Source organism: Podarcis filfolensis (genome assembly GCF_964270895.1).
Source record: "Podarcis filfolensis genome assembly, chromosome: 7".
Classification (NCBI taxonomy): domain Eukaryota; kingdom Metazoa; phylum Chordata; class Lepidosauria; order Squamata; family Lacertidae; genus Podarcis; species Podarcis filfolensis.
The window spans coordinates 4,265,243-4,292,002 of record NC_139603.1 but is presented as its reverse complement, the minus strand read 5'-3'; the positions used below and the strand labels follow the sequence as shown (position 1 = coordinate 4,292,002).

The 26,760-nt window shown below is 38.4% G+C and overlaps 1 protein-coding gene across 22 annotated transcripts in view; it reads right to left on the bottom strand.

Annotated features, from left to right (window-relative positions):
- The window catches only part of LOC310767445 (ankyrin repeat and KH domain-containing protein 1-like), an 88,078-nt gene that overhangs the window by 40,729 nt on the left and 20,589 nt on the right, over positions 1-26,760 (bottom strand). For 18 of the 22 annotated variants that reach the window (XM_083624386.1, XM_083624397.1, XM_083624401.1 and 15 more), the window contains exons 4-15: positions 26,270-26,417; positions 25,451-25,598; positions 24,299-24,532; positions 22,265-22,359; positions 19,826-20,063; positions 18,540-18,731; positions 17,780-17,889; positions 16,802-16,889; positions 15,848-15,975; positions 15,531-15,674; positions 15,012-15,114; positions 1,880-2,629 (exon numbers count right to left, since the gene is read on the bottom strand). In XM_083624386.1, coding sequence (XP_083480512.1) covers positions 1,880-2,629; positions 15,012-15,114; positions 15,531-15,674; positions 15,848-15,975; positions 16,802-16,889; positions 17,780-17,889; positions 18,540-18,731; positions 19,826-20,063; positions 22,265-22,359; positions 24,299-24,532; positions 25,451-25,598; positions 26,270-26,417 — 2,378 coding nt within the window. The remainder of the gene's footprint in view (positions 1-1,879; positions 2,630-15,011; positions 15,115-15,530; positions 15,675-15,847; positions 15,976-16,801; positions 16,890-17,779; positions 17,890-18,539; positions 18,732-19,825; positions 20,064-22,264; positions 22,360-24,298; positions 24,533-25,450; positions 25,599-26,269; positions 26,418-26,760) is intronic. The other 4 variants (XM_083624396.1, XM_083624398.1, XM_083624399.1 and 1 more) reach the window with 1 other exon arrangement.

Sequence of the window (26,760 nt, the reverse complement as noted above, 5' to 3'; positions counted from 1 at the left end):
AACCTACATATTCAATAAACTTAACAGCTTCATAATCTTTCAAAAAGACATAAATCATAAACAGTACACAACTTTGGCAAATTAGTTTAACTGAGCTCCCTTATTAAATTTACTAAGTTCACTACACATTTTCCAAACATCTTCAAACCAATTCAATTTCAAGTGGATTTTTGCCTACTCAAATTTCTGATTTCCCCCAATGCTGAATTCTAACTCTCCTAGTTCCTGGTTGGTGATATATACACTATTAAAACTTAAGTTTATTTAGGATTTGCTTCTCTCAATCAGATTTATCAGCCACATATTGACATCAAGAAGCCAAATCAGAATGAGATTTATGAGATTTATTTTTCCTGTCCTCACTTTGGCAGAGTTGAAGGGAAATAGCACAGAGCACATGGTTACTGCTGGTAAATTAGATGGGAAATCACTTCACTTACATGATATCCATTTCAAGCAAACTTCCAACAGATTAGACAGCACCAGTTCTATGAGATATCATCTATGAAAATGTATCCATTAAATGCTGACACAATAAAAAAGTAAAAGACACTTCATTTAGATCCATAAACATTTTTCCTTTCTCCTACAAGGGATTCTGTTATGCTGCATTATATTTCTGAACCCAACCCAGCCAAAGGAAATCTTTTTTCTTGTTTTATCGCAAATGATAGTATTACTTTATTGAATATGAGCTAACAGGGTCATCAAGAGGACTACTTTCCTTACAAGAAGAATAACAACATTTAATAAGCAAAAACTATATTTACAAGTTAGGTGAGGCACCTTTCACATTCCCTTTTTCAAATTCAAAAGGAGTATTCCTACTACATAACACAAAACAAATATAGCTTCAAAACAAAAACAAAACAAAACCCATGCAGACTGCAGTAGACTCAAATAAACACTGCTATCTACAGCTTCAATATCTAAAAGGAATGGCCACAGCAGTTTTAGCTTTGGAGTTTTAGCATTGGTTTTAGCAGTTTAGGATACAAACGCAAAGGAAAACTATATTCTGCCAAAGACAGTAAAGGAAAATGGAGCCAGCACATCACTGCAATCTCCACAAAGGCAAGCCCTTTTCTTACTTTCAGCCTCACAAATTACTCTACAATGAAGGTTAAAGCTTGCAGTCTATACATAAACCATGCATATGGTTTTTCTTACCTAGCATCTTACGCTATTAGTCTTAATCAACTATTCTGATTTAAGATGTTAAAATGGTGTGATAGCTAAGCTGACAATAGCTAGTGTAGGCTAAGTTTGTTCCTAAGCAGGACCTATCATCTCCTTTCTGCTGCAAGTATTTCTAGCGCTGCCATGTAGTTAGAGCATATTTCAAAGGTGTTCATTTTCACAAGCATATGATATTCTGATATTACTATATATGAATGAGTAGGCCTGTAGGTTAAGTTCCAAATAAAGCTGCTGGTGTTTTAATACATCAAACTCTCCTCGCAGTCCCTACAGAGGTGTGTCAGGTCATACAAATGGCACCTTCACATGAGTGTTGAAATCATGAGCCCAGTGATACCTTCAGAGGCAAGTGTCAACTAGACATATTTCTATTAACACCATACATTCAAACACCATTTGGTTTATTGTAACTAGCTTTCCTTAAAAAGTTACTACTACTAAAGTGGAAGCCCAAATGATTGATATAGGAAGATTTCAATATAGCAAAATATTAATATTTAACCTCTGATAACGCAACCCAAATATTTGGGAATTTATAACTTGAATGTCAACATTAAGAGCACTAAGAAAGAAATATATTTAAAACAAATACTCCCCAAAGGGAAAATTGCAAGAGGGAATGAGGGCAGAGGGAACGGAGCACACACATTAATGCAAGAAAACATATTTCTCAACCCACCTGCTAGCAGGTCATCAAGAGTGTCGGTTAGCGTCTGTGCTGGAGTGGCAACCATTAATCCGTCTGGTTCTTGAACTAACAGCCCCTGACCATGTCCTGCAATTGGCTGCTGTTGTCCTACATTTTGCTGATTACCTAATACTTTCTGAAGTTCAAAAGAATCTGTCCCATTACAGCCTAGGTTACTTGAAAAATTACACTGTGGCGTTGACAAAGGTTGGAGAGGGACAAACCCGGTTTGCTTAGCAGATGGTGGAGAGTGCTGCTGCTCATCTTTACCTGCCAGGATTCTGTCAACCTGCCATAACTCTGAAAAGCTATCCCCAGGCAGACCCTCATTGCCTTCCACTTCTGGGAGGACACCTGTGTGTGGGCACTGCTGCTGATGGGTAAGGGGTGACTCTGTCTGACCTTTGGTCTCCAAATATTCTTTGGTAAATTGCTGTTGTGTTTTCATCTGTAATTGCCTTTCCACCTTTTGCAGCTCCTTCAGTATTTTCTTCTTCTTCTGCACTTGTTCTTCTCTGTTCTTTTTGAGCTCTTCAATCTTATCTTTATTCAAAGGTTCACCTTGAATTAACTCCAATGATTTAAGCTGTGCTTTTTCAATAGCGCTAATTCTCTGTCCAAGTTCATTCAGCTTGCCTTCAGTTTCTTCCACTATACATTCCAAAGGCTGGTATGGGTGAAAAGGTGACAGTAGCTCCTGATCTGCTACCTGAAGGGAAGTTGACTTCTGCTTGGATGTACCTAAGCACACGAAAAATGTTTGAAAAAATGCCATGCTGAGGTTAACCCATACCTCCCCACGCTTTTCCCACCCAAAACTTTATAACTAACCACATTAGCATAAAATAGATTAAAGTCTACACCTCATATCAGGACAGACAGCACAAGACAGAATTGTAATTTTAAAATGGACCCTAGCTTCCAGTTGTAAAAAAACTATGTTAATATTAAAATACAAATGTGTCCCCTTAAATATTGTTTATCAAATAAATAAAATTATACTGCAAAAAAAATACAGAATATTTACCAATGTCTTGACTACTAACGTTCAGACAGACAAAAGCAGCAAAATCCTATAAATACGCTGCAACACTAGAGACTTAACTTGCAGAACACACACAACATCCAACACATACGCCGCTCTACCTATCTCTGGGAGTTGTGCTTTAAGAACATACTGTAAAAATTGCAAACAGCTATATTCCTCAGTACAAGGACCAATGCAAAAATCTTGAACATTTATTAAAAGCAAATGAGCATTTGCTGCAGAAAGCCCTGTTTCTCTGAACAGTTCAGTTCAAAGGTTTAAACGCATCACAAAAGGCATCTAGCAAGAAATAGCTATCCTGTATCAGTACCTCTACAAATTCAAGTCATCCTTTGCTCAGAGCTTTGCTGTGCAGATGTCAAAAGTCAATGTTACATTAATGCATTAATTTTTAACCCCCCCCCCCAAAAAAATTAGTTTGTGCGTGAGGGAGAGGGAGAAAAAGAAAAGAAACTACTAAAAGATACAACATTTAATGGGGTGAATATGCAATTTCAAGATGGCCTTTATGTACCCTGAAGTTTCAAAATTACATGGCAACACTCAAGCTGTTCTAATAATCTCAAACAAGTTTATTTGACAAGACAGAGCATTACTACTACCGGCTTTTAACACTGTGTTTTGACTCAGATTTTATGATGCTCACAGCAACTCTTATACTACAACAAATTTAGCTAAAAATGAACTAATGTGTGGGTTTGGGGCTCTATAGTTATATATATATTCAATGTCAAGTTCTTAAAATATGCTTTAAAAAGTTAGAGCTGTCTTGATGCAAGATTAATTGAGCTTTCCTATCTTTGAGTTGTGCTGAGGCATAAAACCTTGCAAACCTATAGGCACAATTAAATTATATTGCCTTAATAGGACCAGTGTGATATAGATTAAGGTAACTGACTCCGCCTGCAGTATGAAAGTCACATATTAAGCCAACTTTAAAGCTGCCAGCACACCAAGTAATTAACTGGACCACTGTTATGTTTTTATTTTCTCAACCCATCAGGACTGTTAATTCTATCAGTCATCTGAAGAGAGAAGCATTTGGTCACCATTCACCTTCATTATGAATCTTTTTACATTAACATATGCCACTTTTTATTTGAAGAAAAAACCTAAATTCATCTGTATTACTCTAAGAATAATATTAAAGTGAACCAAGTTTGGTCACAGCTCAAAACATAGACCAAAGACTGTGCTGATTTGACTTTAGGATGGGATTTGTATATGTCAACTCTCCCCCTTTACCCTCTCCCATCACATATTTTTGACAGTATTATTATTCTACTGGGATCCAATACAAATAAACATTTTGAATATTTCAAAACTACTCCAAAAATATTATATTGATACCATATACCAAAAATATAATCTAACAACAAGCTATAGGGTATAGGTACATTGATTCTCACAAGGTTAGCCTAGTAAGGAATTTAAGTTATCAGGAAGTCCAGGAGGAGAAAACCAGAGAGACAAGATACTGTGCTCATCACAGAAAACAGATGGAAGTTGTAGTACAGCAACATCTGGAGGGCACCATGTTGATCACACCTGGTATAAGCCGAGGCAGAAGAGCAATGCTGGAGGAAGCTTCATGTATAATTGTTTTCTAAAGGAGCATCAAAACTTGTGTCAGAGAAAACATGTGCCCTGAAATATCTGAATGGCTAAGGTGAAATATGTTTTTGGCCACCTCAGAGGAAGGTAATATCACCATTATTCACAAGTTGGCAAAAAGTAGGTCTCTTGGGCCTTGGCATTTGTGTTATCAGGTGCCACAGGGCACTTTTTTTTATCCCTAACAATATTTAACATCTACATAGAGCAGCTGGAAATGGTTGTTATGGGCTTTGGAGCAGTGTCAACTCTTCTCTGCAACATCTGAATTATAATTGGCTATGTGGGCTTTGGACCAGTGTCTGGGCACAGTAGTGGGATGGATAAGGGCCAATAAACTGAATTTAAGCCCTGGCAAAAAGGAGGCCCTGTGGAAAAGTGGTTGCCAGGTCTGGGAGATACATCAGTTACCTGTTCTGGACAGACTTACACTCCATCTGAAGCTGCAGGTACTTTTTACCAGCTTTGTTTCGTAAGACAATTATAGCAGTTTCTGGAATAAGATAGCTTGGCCACAGTAGTCCAGGCATTGGAAACCTCAGGACTGGATGACCTACATGCCTTCTATGTGGGGCTTTCCCTTGACCTTAGCCAGAAAGGTGTAGAATGCAGCAGCTAGACTGTTAACTGTAGTATCCCATCAACCCCATATACCACTTCTGGTGAGAGTGCTACACTGGCTACTAATATGCTATAGGGCACCATTCATCATTTTGTTTTGGAGAAGTCACTCCACTCCCACAATTACTGTTATATAAAACTTTTAGATGCAGGGTTGAATCTATTGTTTACTCTTAATTGCACACTGCTTTGATATCTCCTGGCTGTGACACAATTTATTAATCTATGAAACCAATAACAACAAGTATAACCTTTCTAGTGCAAGTACAGTAAGCCCATAATTTACGTGCATTCAGTTTTACACGTGTGGCCAAAAAGAAAGTGAGGGGAAGCAGGGTTCCAGGAAAAATGACTTTTGCAATCCCATCCGCCATTGAAACCAATGTGTTTTGACTACACATGGTTTTGGCTTTAGGCATGATCCTCCGAACGTAACCCCTTTGTAACTCCTGCAAGGGCAAGAGTCATGTCTGAAACTGTCGTGATAACGGCTTAACCATTGCTTCTTCATGTGCTTAGTTGGTGCCTTCTGCCAACTAAGCTGTTAATGCATGAGTAAAGAAGCCACTCATTTGGTCACACAGCTCACTTGTATACTGCAAGTATACACTGAAACTGACAGAAAGCATGAATCCTGTAGACTAGACCAAATGGATTTTTGAACATTTCGGTTTGAAATGCATTTAAGCAGAGTGTCCGTAGTGGGAAAGACCTAAACTAAACTAAACTAAACCCCAACACAGAACCCCAAGCCAGCTGCTCGATGTCTCTAAATTGCCAATAACTTTGCAGAAAGGAAAATATGTTTTTGGTATTCCCCTGTCCAAAATTTAATGAGCTTTTACCCATGAACTCAGACTGAGAGTATGATAAATTGCACTATAGCTGAATATATCTATATATTAAGGTAAATATGTTATTTTTTTTATAAAAAAAAATATGCTAATGTACTTCAGCAGTCAGTACAACTCATAGCTATCAGGATAAACGAGGCTTAGCATCACCCATCACCTTACTCTCCAGGCAATATAATTCGCAACAATAAAAACATGGAAATTCAGCTCAATTCTCAAGTCCCTTAAGTTGTTCATGGAACTTGAAGGCCCAGGAATCCAAAACTAGAACTTATTAATATGCCTTCAAGTATTTAAGTTCTAGAAGAAAATGGTGTCTATGATCCATAAGATAAAGGTTGTCAAAGTCATGTCTTAATTTGTAATCAGAAGGAAAATTGGCATGGCTTTTTTCAGAAAGAATTACGGTACACTAGCTGCCCAAAAATTTCATAGATTTTAATTTCCATCCCATCCTATCTCTAGGGCTTGGAGCAGGTATATCATGAAATCAAAAACATAAAAAATATGCCAGAACTTCATAAAATTAAAGTTGTAATCTTCAACTCAAAGCCCACCCCAATTAACCCTGTAGGACTTCTAAAGAGAGGGTTGTGTCTGGGTAAATCACAAGGAGGAATTTCTGTAAGTGTACAGTCAATGAGAATGAGCTTGCTGGCCTAATGTGGTGTCTAGACAAAATATTTTGGAGGGTTTTTTTTTTGACAGATTGAGGCAATTACAATGAAACATCTGAGAGGAAGCCATTTGAGGCTGAAGCAATTTTAAGACTTTATAAAAGTTGAAACCATCTCCAATTGAAGGTAGAAGACACTGAGAAGCTTAACTGCAGCCCTGATATAGTAGGCACCCATTGACTAATTCCTCCCTCCGCAATGGTCATTTTTTACTTCAAGTCTTATGGCATATTGAAATTTCTGAGTAGCTACACAAAGGTTTAAATCAGAACTAAATGGAAGGGCCACAGCTTTTGTGCTAGTAAAGCTAACAAAAACACTTCACATCTCCACAAAGCTTTAGGTGAATGAATCAAGCAGTACCCAAACATGCAGTTCTGAGCAACTTAAAAAGACAAAAACAGCCTCTTCCCCCCAATCCCCTGGCAAAATCCCTTTATTTTCTCTTGTGTAAGTAAATAGTCTAGATGGATTTCTGGAAAAGAGGCTTGGAAAAAGGGGTAAAAGCTGGGAAACTATATTACATAACACATTTTGGCTAATGGTTATGAAAATGATGGCTTCCAAGCTGAATTGAGTTCTTGACCTTCTAATTTTTTTAAAAAATGTGATTTTTGTAAATTCCATGCAACACTGTCCATAGTTTTAGCTCAACTGAAAAAAATAAAAAAATGAAAGCAGTATATAACAAAAAAGTTGAAATTAACACAAAAGTAAAATTTGTAAATGATACTGGTACCAACTAAGAAAAGGAATTGCATTGTTAATCTTTTGACAGTCTTTATGCTTACAGGCATTTCAAGTTGGACATCCACGAATGTACTCTAGTAGTCAGTGGCCTCAATCATATTTAACAATAAAGCATGATCAGAAACAAACAATGGCTTAGCTCAAATGAGCAGCTTGTGCGTGTGTGCTGCTCTGTTATGCCTGCTTTGTTTGCTCCTTTCTAGAGCTGGAAAACAAACTATTGGAGCAGCTGCCTTAGTGTCATATACAAATCAGCGCTCATGATTCGTTTCTCCCAATCAAATCATGAGTGGTAAGCCAGGAAAAAACCTTTGCATCCACTTGCAGTTTGTCCAGAGAGAAACAAACCACAAGCACAGATTCACACATAATGCTAAGCCAGTGTGCACCAGCTTGTTCAAGGTAAACCATAGTTTTGGACTATGGTTTGTCAATACATGTGAACCAGGCCAAAGTATCTGTTGAACTGACATGAATGTAGATTTGCTATATTTGCATCTCAAAGGTACACACTTTGTTTGGCATAAACAACAGATTAGTTCCAAACAAACAGCTGGACATCTGACATCTGAACAACCAGAATAACTGATTAAGAGCACTTCCAACCAGTATTTGCTGGCACTGGGAGCTCTACAATGGCAAAAAGAGAATTTCTCCAGATGACTCAATACTGCACACTGAGTGAAAATGAAGAATGTCACTTCTTGGTGGCAACATTTCCAATTTTGTGTTCTCAAGACATGCTGTGCTACATCAGAGTCAGTTGCCTTCACATTGTATATTCTTCACAAAAACTTCTTAGTGGATATGATGGTTTTATCTGTGAGCTTGCCTTCTCCAAATTATTAATTAGGTGACGGTTCTCTCAATAGGCTTTCAAATGCTGAATTTGCTGTGAAGGTGAAGTGTCCCACTCAGTAAATACATAAAAGGTATGATGCCCTACCACCTTCCTATCAGGACTAGTCAGAACTGGATGAGGCCCTTGAAGGAAGCCGACAACTTTATTGCTGGCTCCAGTATATATATGGTTCAAAGGGAATCAGTATATACAGAAGAACCTTCCCAAGACTACCACACTCAAAGACATCTTGCATGAGGCTGCAGATTCAGAGGACCCAATATGCCCCAACACATCTTGCCCACCAGCTCCAGATTCTTCAATATCACCCTCAGGACTTGAGGTGACTCAGTATCTAAGAAGCCATTTAGAATGAAGGTGTAGTGCTTGCCTGTCTGATAACACAAGGCCTCAAAATCCCTCACCTGCTAGGCAGTTCCCTGACTTGGCTGGTAAAATAGAAATCTGAGCCACAAATCAATCATGGTAGAATGGGACAGAAAGGGTAGATATTCTGTTGCTGAATCATTCAGTTGCTTGTTGAATACTTCATTGATGGGTATACAATGCATTTTCTGTGATGTCACCCACATCATCTAGTACTTCTACAACATTTTGTAAAAATGAAACAAGCTCTGAAAATCTCAGTCTTTTGCATATATAATTCTACAGAACTTTCTGTATAACATGTAGAAGCAACCTTATGTCTGCTTCATGTATTGACATAAGAATTACATCATTTTGTCTTATTTGATGACTTTCTACTGCATATGAACGTCTTCCAGCAACGATTTCCTTACTGCACAGAGTACTAAAAACAGCTCCCTGGGCAAAAACATGGCAAGATCAGCCTTATTCAAAGCTACAAAATTCAGCCTTTTGGAATGCCTGTTCAGAGCAGAGTTAGTGGCTTCTTTGTGGGCTAAGCACAGCATACCGTTTGTTCATGTGGTTTGGTGCACAGTGCAACCCAGTCCAATGTCTTCTGTTCTTAATTTCTTCACCTTGAAAATTCCATACACAAGATCCTGTGCAGCACACTTAGTACTGAACATTTGGCTTAAGTGTCATCCTTCAAGAACAACCTAATCACCTTGTAGAAGTCTCAAGGACATACAGCAGCTGCTCTCTGTGCACTTTATTGCATCCTCTGTCCTTACAAATAATCCTGTATAAGCTGGCATTGTCATAATACTATAGTGCTTTAGAGCTATATAAATTAAAGGCAAATAGATGTTATCCTACTCCAGTGCATACTGGGGAATAGTTATAGTTTTGTCAGTCTCCTGGTTTTCAAGTACTAGATGTATCACAGATGTATGCTTAAATTTGCTGAAATTCATCGTCTTGGGGGCATTTTGCAAGAAGTAGAAAGAAATGGAAAACGTTCTGAAGCTAAGATAGGGGCTTTCCCTTTGTGCTGCCCTTCTACTGCAGTTATTCAGAATGACAGTGGAAAACTCCTTAGCCAGCACTCCCAATCATCATTCAGCTGGAATACTTGACTTTCTTCATCTAGACACAATTCATTATGTCATCATGTCATAAGGTCTGCTTTCTGAGTCTTGTTATGCCTCAGTTGTGTCCTTAAGACACTAAATAATATTTAGTTCAGCTGCCATAAAGTCAACCACTACAGGCTGACTACCATTGTAGTCAAGATGTGCAGCTTGTAGTATTTATCCACCCGTGTCTATAGCCATAACCTATGTGCTTCTTAGGATGTGCACATCAGTGAAAGCAGCATAAAGTAATCTGCCTTTATCTTTTAGCAACACATGAGATTTCGTCTTGAATGGTAGTGTATTACCACCATCCTTAATGGAATTGTTTCTCAGTCTTCTGCGAATGTTGGGTTTTAGTCTTGTTCATATATTGCACTTGTTTTGTGGCATTCTATTTTCTTAAATGTTCTATAATGCCCAATGTTCTATAACTATTATAAATACTGCTTATTTATAATAAACAATAAAGCTCACTGCCTGGAGTCACATTGAACTTTGAACTGTGTAATTGTTTTCCAGTCAAAAATTGTTTTCCAGTCATATTGTGGTAGTCAAGCAATTACTTTAACAAATTTGAAGCAATATTCAAAAAGCATTTGCACATAGGGAGAAGTACAAAATTCAAAATGGTGCTTTTCTTAGCATTTCCCCTCTTAAGTTAGAAGGTCAAACACTCACAATTGAGCTTGGGGAACTAACGTTTTTTGCTTCAGTATACCCAGGTCATGCTAAAAACATTGTTTCCTGTCTTTTATCTCAAAATACTAATTTACAGTAACATTTTCCAGAAATGCACCTGCCTTCCAGACCCAAAAGAATGGTTTGGTTTTAAGTTGCTCCCATTGTTTTCCACAGAATAAACAAGATGAACTCCAACATAGCTGTTTCTCACCCCAGCACTGGAATCAGAAGGGGCAGGGCAAAGATTTAGCCTCCAACCACCTCCCACAGTGTTCAAATGCAAATATTTGATTTCTGCCATTTAAGCGAATTGTTGCAATTTATTCCTATGGGGAAAAATAAACTGCACTTGGGAGGCAACAGACAATGTGTGTGTATGTGTGAAAAAAGATTTACACTGTTGTACTTGTAGTCAAGAGATATTTGCCCAATATGCCTAACACTAGGTTGCTCAGCCTCCTCCACCAAGCACACAATATCTGCATGCATCTCTAACAACCTAATGTGGAACCAAAAGGCTCCCCCACCCCATCCCAAATCTGTTGCCCCATTTGCAGGCAGACAAGCTGGGGGGTCTTCAAAAGTTTTTGGGGGTTTGGGATTAACTGGTAGACATACTTGTCTCTTTTTAAATAGTGTTTTTAAACTACATCCATGAGTGGTGGTCCAATGCCTCAAATACTGGTAGGAAGCTGCAATTCTGTAGACAAAATAGGGCACTGGGAGGCGGCTGAGACGAGTTCTGCTGATCCTCATCAGGTTCCACCACCACTCAGTTCAAAGCCTGACCTCCTTTGATACCTTTTGGCAAACAAGCCACTTGTTTGCTCAGCTATGGTGAGGTAAGAATTGACATCAGGAGTATGAGCAGGGAAACAGTTCAAAAGTGTGGGGTGCAGCCCCCCCTTTTAAGGCCACAAAGAGATGTAGCTTCTGTGGATGTTATTTGGAGCTTCCAAAAATGTCTATAGCATCTCATGCATTCCAGATCACTTCTTTCTAATCTAATGTATAATAGAATATAACATTTTGGGACAATTTGTTCAATTTGTTTGTATTATACCATAAAATTCTAAATGCATAGCACAAGACAGTTATAATCATTGCTAAAATTCCACTGCTTCATCATAACTGAAATATGCTGATTTCTAACATACTATATACAGCTGAGGTCAGAACCTGAATCAAACTGCTTGAGTAAAACTGGCTTATTGAATGCAGTCTCTTAAAAACGCTCTGAACTTCAAATGTCCCTTTAGGTTGAATCACGAATGCCAGTGCCCATGTTGCCAAAATAGCACCATCAACGCACAAGAGGAAGCTATCAACAGGCCTGGAAGACTCCCAAGGTTCACTGAAGTACAAAAATGTAAGGCGGGAATGACCTCTCCAAAGAAAAACAAGTCCAATTAGGGCTATGCTTAGTTGCCATGGAAAGCCAGCTGACTGCTTGGAGGAGGATGCAGAGTAAATGAAATAAAATATCCTGAACAAAAGCACTACATACTACTTTTTTTTGTAGATCCCACTTGTGCTCTTCACATGGTTTTAGAAACTGTGCTTAAGGTGGCCACTCATTTTTACAAAACAACCAGTGTGATGCTTCAATCCAGAACACAGGCACTTATGGTTTCCTGTCAAAACCTCCTAGCAGTTTATGGCCCCCAACACATGCTGTTTGCAGTAGCCAGCATCTTTAGAAGCAAGTAGCAATTGGGAGGTAGAAGTTTTCAACAGGAGACTGGAACAGGGCTCCCATCCCAATCATGAATATGTTCCAAATTGGGGCCCAAGGCTGTTTTGATTTCAAGCTAAGTGGCCAGCTTGAATACATGTAACATGCAGTTTGGCCTTCAGAGAAACATCACTAGTACAGAAGTGGATTCTGCTCTACTTCATGAATCATGAGAAAATTTTACAAAATTTGTATTTAACAAAGAGCTGAAGAGGCTTAAAGGCCTGGCAGTTACAAGTGTTTATGCATATACATGGACAAGAGATCCATTTCCATTTTATCAGAATACATCACTTTGTTGGCTGCCCTATGGTGTGCACTACCTCACAGAGACTAGGCCCAGTGGCCACAAAGGACAAATATTTATTTTCTATACTGCCTTTCATCCGAAGATCACAGGGAGGTTTAAAATACAAAAATGTATAGCATAAACATATAGCATAAACAAACTAAAGCAATAAACCCCCTCACTGAGACAAAATATTTATTAAAACAAAGCTTTTCTAGTAGTGGCTTCTAAAGAATGAAGCTTCCTCTCCACATGCAACGCTGCCTCTCTTTCAGGAGACAGTGGGAATGAGTACGGTACACTATTTTGGGAGGGGATCATGGACAAGCTGCTAGGTTATTATTTTTGTGATGAATTAGATCTATTTATTTTTTCAGGATTACCGTTTTTATGGATTTTTACCCACTACCTTGGGAGCCTTTTTAAGTTCAGAGTAGGAAGCCTTGTCTGGTGTTCTGTTCTCAAACTGAAATGACACACAGGCACTTATCAAGAGAAATGACATGCGAGTGCTAAGGGGGCAACTTGCTTCAGTGTGAACAGTTCATTTCCTTGTCATGGAACAAGATTTATAGGTAGCTGAACCTTTCTAATACATAAAACAACTTCAGCTGCATAAATTTGATAAATTTTGCAAAATATTTTAGCCAACTAAGGGCTTCAATTAGGAATTTTCTGTCAATGAAAAGCAGTTTTCATGGATGAAAATATAAATTTTGAAAAATGTGGCTAATGTGAGTTAAAATCCCAGAAGGCGAAGGTACGGTTCAAAAATATTTCTAGTGTTTGGAGTCAAGAATTCAGTACCCTGGCAGAGCTCCTTGTCTTTCTTCAGGACAAGAAAAATCAGAATAAATCACACAATCTACCAGGTGAAATAAAGTAAATTACTGGAGTGCTCTATATGATACAAATCTTTTCCATGAAAATAATTTGGATGCCTGTGTGCAGAATTCATATGATAGCAGCCTATCTTAAGTTTGCGAAGCACTTTGAGCATTTAGAAAAAGCATTATATATAACTTGTTATAAGAATGTTTTGTTTAACCTATTTTGAGGATCTCAGTGTTCCCTTAAAAATGCTTACCCAAAAAATCCCAACTTGTCCAATACCTTCTCATCTTTCTGGCCTTCAGTACAACTTAGCTCCCCTACTCTTAAACCTTCAGAGAGGAGCCATCACATTATGTGCTGCACAGCACCTAGCATATTCTTTACACTAAATAAATATGCAGATGCATCAGTTTTAATTAACAATTCTGCATTGATTTTGCACTGCAAAATTCTGTCACTTCTGAGTACAACCGTGCTCATTTCACTTTCTACCAAGTATTATGCTTTATTTAATGGACTCTACAAACATTTGATTAATCACATTCATAGGTCTCCAGAAAGGCTATACATACAAACTTGTAAGTTCTTTGAAATCTAAGTTGACTCACTCACTTAATGCAACTGTTATTATTTAACAGCTGGGCAAACTGTCCAGAATGAGAAAGAACAAACTGTACAGCATATGAACCACCAATCTGAATACGGTCCACTAGCCATGTATTTCACAAACATGGTGAAAACAAATGGAGACTGTGGGGTGTGTGTGGGTGTGTGTGTGTGTGTGTGAGTGAGAGAGCGAGCGAGCGAGCGAGCATGAGAGAGAGAGAGAGAGAGCACGAGAAAGCACATATGAGAGCATGCGTACATCAAGCATTTGCTTGACACAAAACATGTTTGGCGAGGTGAATCACAGATTTTGCTAACCCAAGACAAGACATTTTCTGCAACAGGTACACAAGGAGTTTCTTTGTACTTCAAAATTCTGCAAAATACAGAATTTCCTATTTGACCTCATTTACAGCAATAATAAAATCAGCTAAGGAAATGTGTAAATGAATACTACAGTTGGTCACTGTTTGTTGAATCTGTCACACAATTTTTTACTACTGGTGAAGATGCAATTTTACTGCCAAGTTCAGAAATCTACTAAATCTATTAGAGGCAACTTCTTACAAGTATAACTAAACATGGTTGAGTATTTTACTAAAGTATGTTACCAAATATATTATTCAACTAGTAACTAATGAGTGGTATTCAGGAAAGTTTTTCTTATAATAGACCTATCAAAATTAATGGACTTAACTAAGTCATGGTCATTAATTCAACTTAGTTGAATATCATCTAAAACTTGCTTTTGTTAACAGTAACCTCCATGCAACATGGCAGAGAGCATTAAAAGGAGTTTGAGATATGGTACCATGTGATGACATTAAGGTTGCCACTGGCTGTTCAAATCAAAAGTTATCACTGGAATAGCACAACTCCAGGCATGGAGCCAAAGCAGTTCTTTAGATAACTGCTAGTATGTTTTCAAAATCTTATACTAAAATGACTAAAGAGAAACAGACCTGCACCATTCACTATCAAGTCCCAAATACTTCCCATGCCCCAGACACACAATGAATTCAGAATCCTAGCACAAGTTATAAAATTTAAAAATGTTTGCATACTAACCTTTTGGGAGACTCAAAAGTGCAGGGGGATTCTCTTGAGGAGCTCTGTCAGGTTCCTGGGGAGGTACAACCATGGCAAGTGTATGCATTGGTACACGTGGAACCTGCAAAATCAACTCAGATTAAAAACTTATGTCAGTGGATTTTAAAGTAACCTGAACATTAATCCAAATCAAGTAGGATACTCTCCTCACACCCTGTACGTGCACGGCATTAAGTGTACTGTTCAAATAAGCTTTTGTGAGCTTTTAGTATGGAACTGGATTTTCCTCCCCTCAAATTTAAGAGTTAAGCTTTTAAGAAACCCAACAGTATGAGAAATAGAAGAGGTAGCACACCTGAATTTTGAATCATTGTTCTTGGGATTTTCTCTCTACTTGACTTCTACTCAAATTGTACTATTCATATTCTATATCAAATTCATATTCTATATCTATATAAAAACTTGCACCATTTATGTCAAGCTGGTAAAAGTAAACATTCATTTTCCATTGCTATAGTTAAAAGCTTTACAGCTTACCTGAGACTGATCCTGAGATGGCGGTGTGAGCTGAGACATATCTGCAGTTGGAACTGATAGAACATTGTTTGGGTAATCCAATAAATAGGAAACAACATTTGTGTGACCACCCTTCGCAGCTTCAATGAGCATGGTCGAGCCATCCTGGAATACACATTTTAAGAAGACAGATTATAGTGGTTTGTGATCTGAGTACTGTACTAACTAGGTATACACAACAAAACCAACCTTATAGTTAACACACTTTGGGAGCATTAGCCAATACAACTGACAAAAGGTATATACTGTAAAATAATAAAATGAGTTACTTGGAATACCTTAAGACGATGAGTAGGGTCTGCACCATGAGCTAGGAGCAGCTCAACAACAGCAAGATGGCCCCCAGCACATGCCAGTGACACCACTGTGTGGTCATTATTAGCTGTAGCTCGGTTAACATTGGCACCTATCGCAAAGAGACGTAATTAAAGGGAAATTTCAAGGAACAAAGTTAATGCAAAGACACCATTTGTTGGGAATGAGATTCCAAATCATTTAATTTTAAAATGAACAATAATTTGCAAGTGAAGAGGAAATTGCTTACATTTAGGTTTAAAAAACATTTCACATAGTAAAGGCCAGTTTGTTATTAGCTGTATGTTAATTTAGGAATATAAATTAAATAGTTGAGTTCTAAAGGACAGTACAGCTCTGTCATAAACAGAGGAGACTCATTGAAAGCAGTGCTGGCCAATTTAAATCTATTGGTTTCAATAGGCCTATTCCAAGTATGACATAGTCAGGTACCAAAATATTTAAAGGTTCACATTCATATTTCATGTTCGCTTAAAAGAAAATGCTGGTAAACTCATTTTTCATTAAGCATTGTATACCAAATGACAGTTAACCTGAACCTGCTGCAGTTAGTCTTCAGCTACAAGAACGAGACAACCCCTGTAACACTGCCTCTGCCACAAGCGCATAACCTCAAGCAAGATACACTAAATCTCATACTCCAAGTATGTGGGCATGGGGGTTGTAATACTTTATGGAGATATGAAAGGAGGATTCTTTTAAAAAGAAGTATATGAAGCACTGAGCTTTCAAAAACACGGTCCAAGTACTGTTCTTATAAAATTGCAAAGGAAACTCATCCCAAACATACATTCAGTACAAAACATTATATGTATAGCAAAAGGTAATGTTTGCTATAAAGCAACACATTCTTCCTAACAGCCAACTGTCAAGCAATCCTTCCTTCAGCTACTAATGTTACTATTACTACTACCAACCTTTGCTAATAAGAAATTGTACAGTGCATAGATGACCCGCTCTTGCAGCCTTCATCAGTGGTGTTCTTCCACCTTCAGATTCATGCTCCTGTTTAGAAATATTATGAAGAAAGTGAAATCCATACTGTGGGGAAAAGTAAAGAGAAGAACTAATTTGCTAATATTCTAGAGCAAGATCAGCAGGCAAGCTTAAGGTAGAGCTGATGCTTTTTCAGTGAGGCAAAAGAAAGCCTCCTTCAAAATAGGTGAGAGTCGCAAACAGCAACGAAAAGACTGAAGTCTTACCCAAGAGCTAAACAGAACACTCAACTGTTTGGACCAAACACAACCTGAAGATTAGGGATTTGCTTTGCCTGGCAAATGGACCATAGGTGGTATACGACAATGCTTTTGTAAACATTTTTGATACTATAGTACAAGCTGTGCACAAAAACGTGACCTAAAAACACCAGTCATGCACTTCACCCATTGTTGTACTTGAAGCATGCAGAATACAAACAACCTTTTCCATTTTGAACACCCTTTTACATATTTAGTCCAGTTAAATAAATGATATAAATTTTTGTCCCATTGGCACTTCTTTATAAATCAGCAAATAGAACCAATTAAAGAAAAGAAATACAAGGAACATGCACTGCTGGAAGGAAATCAAAGATTGAAAATTGATATTTTTTTCAAAGTAATGAAAAAACTGTGGTGTAAACAGAACAATTACAAAATTATTTTTTATTATTTATTAAATTTGCATACTACCCTCCATTCGAAGATCACAGGGCAGTTCACAACGTAAGAATCCAAGTATTAGACAAATTGTTAATCTATACTTTCACTCATGAATTATTTTGCAATCATTCCTCTGGATAACAATTTGGTCTACTCTCCCATCTAGTTTGCATAGGCACTTTTCTTCTTTATTTTCAAGGAAAATAAAAAGCTCCCATGACATTCCAAAATTTTAGAGAAATATTCAAGACTTACTAAATCTGCACCAGCTTGAAGCAGAACATCTGCAACATCAGTGTGTCCATTTTCACAGGCATAGGTCAAGGCAGTGTCTCCTGTTGCAGTTGTTGCATGAACATTAGCGCCTGTGGAAGAGTGTGGAATTAGATTACTCACAATGTATTAAAAAATCTACCCAATTAACACTCAACCTAGAATGGCTCATAAAACATTTCCTTTCTCAAATGCTACTGACAGGATACCTCAACTGGAAACACCATTTAAAAAAATAAAGCACTGGTGAGGTGACAGAATATTTATTTTAGGCTAGCACTCTCCGAGCAGCAAGTCACCCCTCTGCATATCACAGGTTCCTTTGGTAACATTTCTCAGTTTCGTAAGTCTTTTGCTATTGAGTACAGGGACTGCCACTGAGAACACAAACGCTCTTGGGAAAACCAGTCAAATGAATCTGGACACTGAAGTCTTAGGCATGTCATCCTGGTGGGAGTATTAAACATGTCACAAAAATGTTGTGAAGATTAACCACATAAACATTTTGAATACTAAATACTTTTACATTATTGATACTAATTTCCAATGGTTCCAGAATTATGACTATATTGTTCATTGCTCCGGAGAAACTACATTGTGACTCATGCAAGAGAGTGTTGAGGGATTACAATTTGCATCAATAAATTGGCCATACTAGTCAAGAGTGATTAGAGTCAGAGTTGAAAAACATCTGAAGGTCCAATATCTGGTTTATCTCTTCCAACTGTAATAGCAAACATACCTGCTGCTAGTAAATACTTCACCAGCTCTAAGTGGCCCTCCTGTGCCGCTTCCATCAAAGGTGTAGAACAACCAAGTTCTATGTCAGCTCCTGCCTTAATGAGGAAGTCAGCTACTTCCGAAAACCCTCCACAGCATGCTAAAGTTAGAGCTGTCTCCTGTGTCTCTTCTGTCTGTGCGTTTATATTAGCACCTACAAAAAAATTTATTTAGGAAAAAAAATCATTAGCATGCCCATTTGATATTGGTTCCCCCTCACTGGATTTTAGTCCTATTTTATCGGCCTGCATTTCTTCATATGGTTTCTGCTAATTTCTGTGCTAGCGCAGCTTCTGCATGGATAGTTTTAGTTTACTGTATTCATATTTTTTTAAAAAATTTGTGACCTGCCCAGAAGACATGGTTGATTATTGTGTGGTATGGTATAAAATATAAAAACCAAATATCAAATAAATAAATCCATTGGCTTACCACAATGGCAACAAAAGGCCCAACACCTTGAAAAAATTGTTTTAAAAGAGGTACAATAGAACAATTTTCTCTCAACTTATCTGCCAGGTAACACATTAACATAAGGCATTTTCACACATTCCACACCCAGTTAATAAGCAAAGATGCCTCCCTGCAAAACCTGCTTCTTGGTCTACACTTGGCTCTTCTTACGAAGGTAGCCAACAGAGCAATGTTATGGTGTGCAAGATCCTCATCCAATCTGCAAAGTATTAGCAGTAGAGGTAGGAACAAGTGGGAGAAACACAGAAGCACCAGCCAAACATTAAGCACTGGGGGCACATTTGTATTCTTCCCAAAGTAGCAGCCTAATGAGCTTTGTGGAACTGCTGCTGGCACAGATAAAGGGCAAGATTCCTTAATCACATCTTCAACACTGGCTGGCTGAGCAAGTCCATTTAAACCCCTTCTCTTGCCTTTTCTTTTAGCACAAAATAAAGGTTTCCTAATCCAATAAACATTACATCCTGCAATAAAAGGTGCTTAGAAATTAATCAGGTTGGTTGGGAACACCATTTTTTACTCCAATTACTATTTTTATTGATCTAGAGAATTCTGAATAGGTTAGCAGCCCTAGTAATTATCCTCAATGTAAGAGGCACCAGAATCAACACCACAGTAGGTATTTGGGGACTAGACTATATGATTCTTGTGGTCCCTTCCAACTCTATGATACTATGAACTACTCTGCTAGCAATATTAGTACTGAAGCCACCAAGAAAGAAGCTAGTAAAAATAATATTAATGCTCTAATTTGCAACCAATGTGTTGTCTTACCTTGAGCTAGTAATAGAGCCACCATCTCCTCATGGCCTTCCCGAGCAGCTTCCATTAATGGAGTATAACCTTCATCATTAACTTCCTCAAGGTTTGCTCCCCTTTCTATTAACAGGGCTGCTAGCTCCACATGGCCACCACAAGCAGCAAGTGTCAGTGGAGATTCAAAGGAATCAGCAGGCATGTTCACTTGAGCACCACTATCCAGTAACAGACGAGCTACTTCCACATGCCCATCCTATTTCAGAAAGAAAGAAAGAAAGAAAGAAAGAAAGAAAGAAAGAAAGAAAGCTCAAATATTCTAGAAAGGAAATTTTCAATATCATTGTGTTAGGAATATATGTTCACTCTTCAGCTTAAATTGCAAACAACTGAATTTACTGTGAAATGTTATTCTGATCAGCAGAGTGAAACATTCAGCAATGTCATCTTCTAGAAAACAGGGTCAAAACATTTTTTTAAAAGATTTCTTGTGGCTACAGCCAGATGAGACTTTTCCACTAGTCCACAGACTGGTTATAGCAACTAAAATGTATCCGAAGGAGAACCCCACTGTGTCTAATAACAAGAACTATGAAACAAGAACAGAAGAAGCAATACGGAAGCCAACTGAGAAGGTAAATCAGCAGAGATACCAGTGGAACCAGGTTCAACTTGAATCAAGCTGTATGTGCCACTCTCCACTGACCAGAAAGCGTCCAAGTTTCTATTCTTAAGTCAGTGGAGGAGTGAAGCATACAAAAGAGATGTTCAGAAGCAGTATACCTTGAAACTGAGTGGGATGACAACTTCCACTTACAGGAACTGCTGAAGGACCCTCCTTCTGGAGGCCACATCAGCTGATGCAAACTTGTCCACCTTGTGGAGTCTCACTAAGCTGTGTGTGTGGACCTCGACGGCTGCTCCATATATAACTTCCAGAGCAGCAGTGGTGTGTATAGTCACATTTGGTGGCTGTCGTCCATCCAGATCCCCCCCCCCCCGAATGTGCAGCAATGCCGGAAGAAGACCAGCGGAATTTAAGAGCAGTATGCCTGCAGAACTCCTTAACCCACTACACCAGGGGTTGTCAACCTGGTCCCTACCGCCCACTAGTGGGTGTTTCAGGATTCTAGGTGGGCGGTAGGGGGTTAAACGGCAGAAACTGAATCCTCCTTCCATTGAGCACTGATGGGCAGTAAGGAAATTTTACCATCAAGAAAGATGCATTAGTGGGCGGTAGGTATAAAAAAGTTGACTACCCCTGCACTACATGATGGTTGATTGGGAACTTTTTTGCCCTGGACCACTGCCTTCTAGGAGTTAACCCTTTCCTGTATGCTCCACTCCTCTGCTGACCAAGAATCTTCCACACCTATATTCAGATGCACCTGTACTAATTGCATGGGATGAAGAGTCACAGGATATTCTGCTGGACAGAGCATGCACAAATCTAGGAGCATCTACAAGAGTTTGTTTGTTTGTCATCAATTTAGAGTAGATATTTAATTCCATGTTCATTGCAGCTTGCTGGGGACAGGGAGGGGAAGTTTGGCATTGTCCTCCATTTTCAACATGGTTGCAGGGATCAGCTGAAAGAATACCACAGCACAATATATTTTGTTGATCATTTTCTGAATTCAAGGGACATGGAGGGCCAAAGGTTCCCAATACCTAGCTTAACGTTATATGTGAACAGAGTCACTTCATTCTCAGTTAGGCACAACCTCCCTAGAGAGGTATGCCCATCACTGCCTACTGTTAGGCAGACAGTAATAGACCATTGTTTCACTGAGCCTTTTAGAATATTTGCCCCTTTGCTGCTGCTTAATCAGCTGCTACTTACTATGCGATATGATTGTTGCTTTTATTCAAATGCTTCTATGATGTCTCACAGCAGATCATTAAGTGTATTCTTATATACAGAATATAAAGTGTATCATTGATACAGAATATACCTAATTCTATGCAGTTTCCCAGCAGTAACGGTCCTTACACGTTTTTCAAACCAGGCAGTGGGCAATCAAAGCTTTTGACTACTCACTGCATCCTTATATAGCACAAGTGCTAATGGCATAATGCAGAAGACTACTGCACCATTAGACCATTCTTCTTCAGAGAGGTGGTTACTATATTTATCCTCTTTTTCTGGCTATTACAAGCTACAGTTAGTTTACTGCTAACCTAAGTTGTGATTGCAAGCTGCTAACAACTCATTCCCCACTACTAGCTTTTACAATTTTACCAAGATGAAGAAAAATAGTGTTTGACTTAAAATTATATGCCATGGCAATAAATACTGGAATGCTGTTTTTAGAACATAAATGAATAGCTGTGATCTTGCATAAACATTCTTGCAATGTGTTTTTTTTTTTAGTAGTGAAAGAGGTAAGGCTAGATATATTCAAGTTCTTCAGTTTTCTTCAACCAAAACACCATTTAATCCAATGGTTATTTTACCATGCAAGCCTCCATTAAAGCTGTGTGCATCTCATCTGTTTTGTGCTCTTGGTCAGCTCCAGCTTCAAGCAGGAAACGAACCATATCTAAGTGACCTTCAAATAAAAGAGAAAAATCAGCATGTTACAAGACCTAATAATGATTCAAACCAACTATGCTTAATAATAATAATAATAATAATAATTTTTTATTTATACCCCGCCCTCCCCAGCCAAGGCCGGGCTCAGAGCGGCTTACAAGCAATAATAAAAACAAGATGAATGACTACAACTTAAAAACAAAAATAAAATACAACATTAAAATAATGGAACATTAAAATATTAAAATGTAGCCTCATCGCAGGAGGAGAAGGAAAAGAAAAAAGAAAGAGAGGGAGGGAGGGAATCAAATTGGCTCCAAGCCAAAGGCCAGGCGGAACAACTCTGTCTTACAGGCCCTGCGGAAAGAAATCAGATCCTGCCGGGCCCTGGTCTCATGAGGCAGAGCATTCCACCAGGCCAGAGCCAGAGTTGAAAAGGCCCTGGCTCTGGTTGAGGCCAATCTAACTTCCTTAGGGCCTGGGACCACTAGAGTGTTGTTATTTATGGACCTTGAGGCTCTCCGTGGGGCATACCAGGAGAGGCGGTCCCGTAGGTACGAGGGTCCTAGGCCGTGAAGGGCTTTAAAGGTCAAAAGCAGCACCTTAAATCTGACCCTGTACTCCACCGGGAGCCAGTGCAGCTTGAAAAGCACTGGGTGAATATGCTCCCATGGCAGAGACCCCGTGAGGAGCCTCGCTGCAGCATTCTGTACCCGCTGGAGTTTCTGGGACAGCTTCAAGGGCAGCCCCGCGTAGAAATTAACAGTTTCACACCAAGCTAGTACATTAAGCCAACTTAACGTACTAACACACTGTATATTGGCATGTGGCAGCTTTTGTCAGAGGCCATTTCATTACATGCATTGAATAGTATGGTTTGTTGTAACCCGTCCTGGGACATTAGGGAAGGCATGCATGCATGCATGCATGCATGCATGCATTAAATAAATAAATAAATAAATAAATAAATAAATAAATGTGCTACTGAGCACTCCTCCTTCCCCAACAGGCTTAGGACAATATGCCCTGAATGCAATGTTAATATTTGAAAAACAGGAAATCTGGAAAACTGAGGTAGTTTCTGAATTAAGATGCTGGTAGTGATATTGCCAGGTGACATCCCCCCCCCCCAATTTTAATCCAATGACCAAACAACTTCTAAAAATGTAGAATAAAGTGTTATGCAAATATATAAAATGGCTTGATCCTTCAGGCTGTACGGTTCAACTTGCTCTGGTACAGAAATTAGGTTTTTTAATCTTCTCTCTCTCTCTCTCTGAACATATATAGCTTTGAACATTCCCTGTAACATTCCCAGGTAAAAGACTGCAGGCTTTCACAGCTCTGAACCATAATTCTAGACATATTAATCAACCTTTTCTTTCTTATTTATTTGATTTATATACCACCCTTCATCCTAAGATCTCAGGGTGGTTCACAGAGTACATCCAGTACTAACAAATACTAGTAAGTTCTAGCATGGAGGAGGGAGAGAGAAAAACAGTTTGGCTCTTTGTTTTCCTCAGGATTTTCCCAAAACCAAAATCTGAAGTTTGAAAATGGAAAGCCTCTCACACAGTGAGAAAAGCTTTAGTATTATTTTAGTGATAAAATACTGCTACAACCAATCAAATGGCTATAAAACTTCTAGAGTGAAAATTCAAAGGTAGTAAACTCAGTTTCAATAGAACTTCTACTATGTAAAACAATTTCAGAAGTTCAGAGTACAGAAATTCTTCAAGGAATTGGTCCAAACTTGGAATCTGTTAAGCCCATGGCCTCCCCTCCTCAGCCCTGCCCTCTTGCATGGCATTACATACAGTGAATTGTGGAGGGCATACTGTGCCTTTATGTTATAATTAAACACACAGTGTAATGCTACAAGCAGCAGATTTCTTTAGAAGGATATACAGGGATACTCAGGTTTTCCAATGCAATCCTTCAAAATGTCCTACCTTTATAACAAGCAAGTGTAAGAGCACTTTCTTTGAATTCATTGGAATGAGTGTTTATTCCTGCACCATATTCCAGAAGTACTCTTGCAACCTCAACATGACCTGCACTGGCTGCTTCCATTAAGGGGGTATGTCCATTTTCATTATGATCTTCAATATTCGCACCTGCTTTCAACAACACTTTGACAATATCAACAAATCCCCCAGCGCAGGCATAAGTGAGTGCTGTGTTTCCTAAGAGAAGAGGGGAAAACAAACCAAAGTCACTTATACCCCTGCCTTTGCAAGTTTAAACTCTTTATTCATTGAGATTAAGAAATTGGTCCCGCAAAAGGATGACTACTGTTTGACGGGACTTTAAATCTGCATAATACCAAACAGAAAACACTGGTTACAAATTGACATTTTGAGCAGTTTTACATTAGTGTACTTTCAATAGTCATTTCTAATGAGCAATGATTTTAGAATATATTTCTTACTACAGAGAAATGCTTTATGAAAACTTAAAAGTTAGTGTCAAGGTATTAATTTCTCCTAAACGTGACAGTGTTGCTGTTTTAAAATATTATAATGTTAACACTAATACTACATGAAATTAATGGACTATGCGGAACTTGACAAACTAACGGGAAGGATCCGAAACCGGCGGGACCAGAAGTTTACCGAGGACTAGAGTAAATTTACGGATTATTTGAAAAGTATTTGTGACGACCAGACGACGTTTGTAGGCTTGCAAGAAGTTCTGTGAGGAATAATATTAGAAATATTGCAAGAATGGAGAAGGAGGCGTGATATGTTAAGAATGTAAAGGCAATATTAAGTTAGGAAATGCGTAAGAAGTGATTAAGACGGAGGATTGTCAGAGGTGCTGATGGAAGTCCAATAAGAATGTATTTGTGATAAATTGTGTGGTATGTTTTATAATTCTGTATGTTAAAAACCAATAAAAATATTTTTAAAAACAACAACACTAATACTACAAGAACTTCTTCATTCAGGTTTATCTGAGTGATCACTTAAAAGACAAATTTCACAGTGCACTACTTTTCACACATAATACTACATCCCTAAGTATATATTTGCATCTATTTCCATTAATAATCTATCGGCACTCAAATTATTAGTAGTTTTTCATTTCTTATTTACACTTACCTGTTGAAGACTGGGCATTGACATCAGCACAATGAACAAGCAGCAGTTTCACAATGTCCACATAGCCGCCACTGGCTGCTGCCATGAGTGGGGTTATATCTCCTTTATTTCCTCTATCTTCAACGTTTGCATGCATTGCAAGCAGTACCTGAATAAATGAAACAGAAGTTAACCTCCTATTAGTCATTACTATTCCCCTTTCTTGGTCAAATGACACCACACTCAAAGTTGGCTGGAATCTGTCTGTCTTGGAAGACAATGGAAGAGTGTGCCTTTGGGGGTGAAGTCAAACTGTTGGAGAGTTACAGCACCTGCTGTGGCTGTAGAGACCGATACAGGAGAGACATGTTTTATTGCAGCTGGGGCAGATGAAGGCATTCAAAAATCATAGAGTAATAGCTCAAGAATCAAGGAATAACAGAAATGGAAGGTGTTCTACTAAACTTCATCTTTACCCAGGAATATGCTAAGAAGTCAGAAAAAAACCTGTTTGGTGGTGTTTGTTCAACTTTCTTGTTAAAGTTAAACCTTGCAGGATTAAGCCCTTCAAAAGCCACTGAATACATGAGCAGAACATTTGCCTTGTCTTTTTAAATCAGTAGTCCATTTTATAAACATATCAATTATTTCTGGGTTCATGAGAAGTTTTAGCATTAAAGAACTGATATGGCTGTGTTAAGGAAAGCATGTTTGTACTGCACCCTCTAGATACCAGGTTAAAAATACACTTTTTAATTCTTGGATAAGTTAGAAGATTATCTATAGGCCTCCCACCTTTAGTATTTAAAGGAATGGTTTAGAACACTAGTCTTTACTCACTTGTGCCAACTCATAATACCCAGCTGAACATGCCAAGCAAAGGAGACTCTCCCCTTCTTCTGTATGTTCATTTACACTTCTTCCTTCATCCAACAGCTTCCGGACAGCATTTACATCCCCATCCGAGCATGCTTCTGCCAAACTGCGACTGGAAGGTAATATTTTAAATACAATGAGCACACATGGAAGTAGCTCAAATGAATTACACAAATGGTAACTTATGATTAACTAAAAACTTATTTAGTACAATTTTCATTACTAAAGACAGCTGGCGTCCTTTACAAAATTATATTAAACAAACATGAAGAATAATTTAGCAAGCTGCTTAGGCAATGTTCTCTTGTTGTGACTGTATCTGGGAAAATGGGAGTGAGCTTAAGGACTCCTTCCATGCAACTCACAACAGGGAAAGAGATGCCTGAACTAGGAATCTGGGAGATTTATGAAGAATGCATTCAGGATAATTTAGAAGGGACTAAATTGCCACTCTG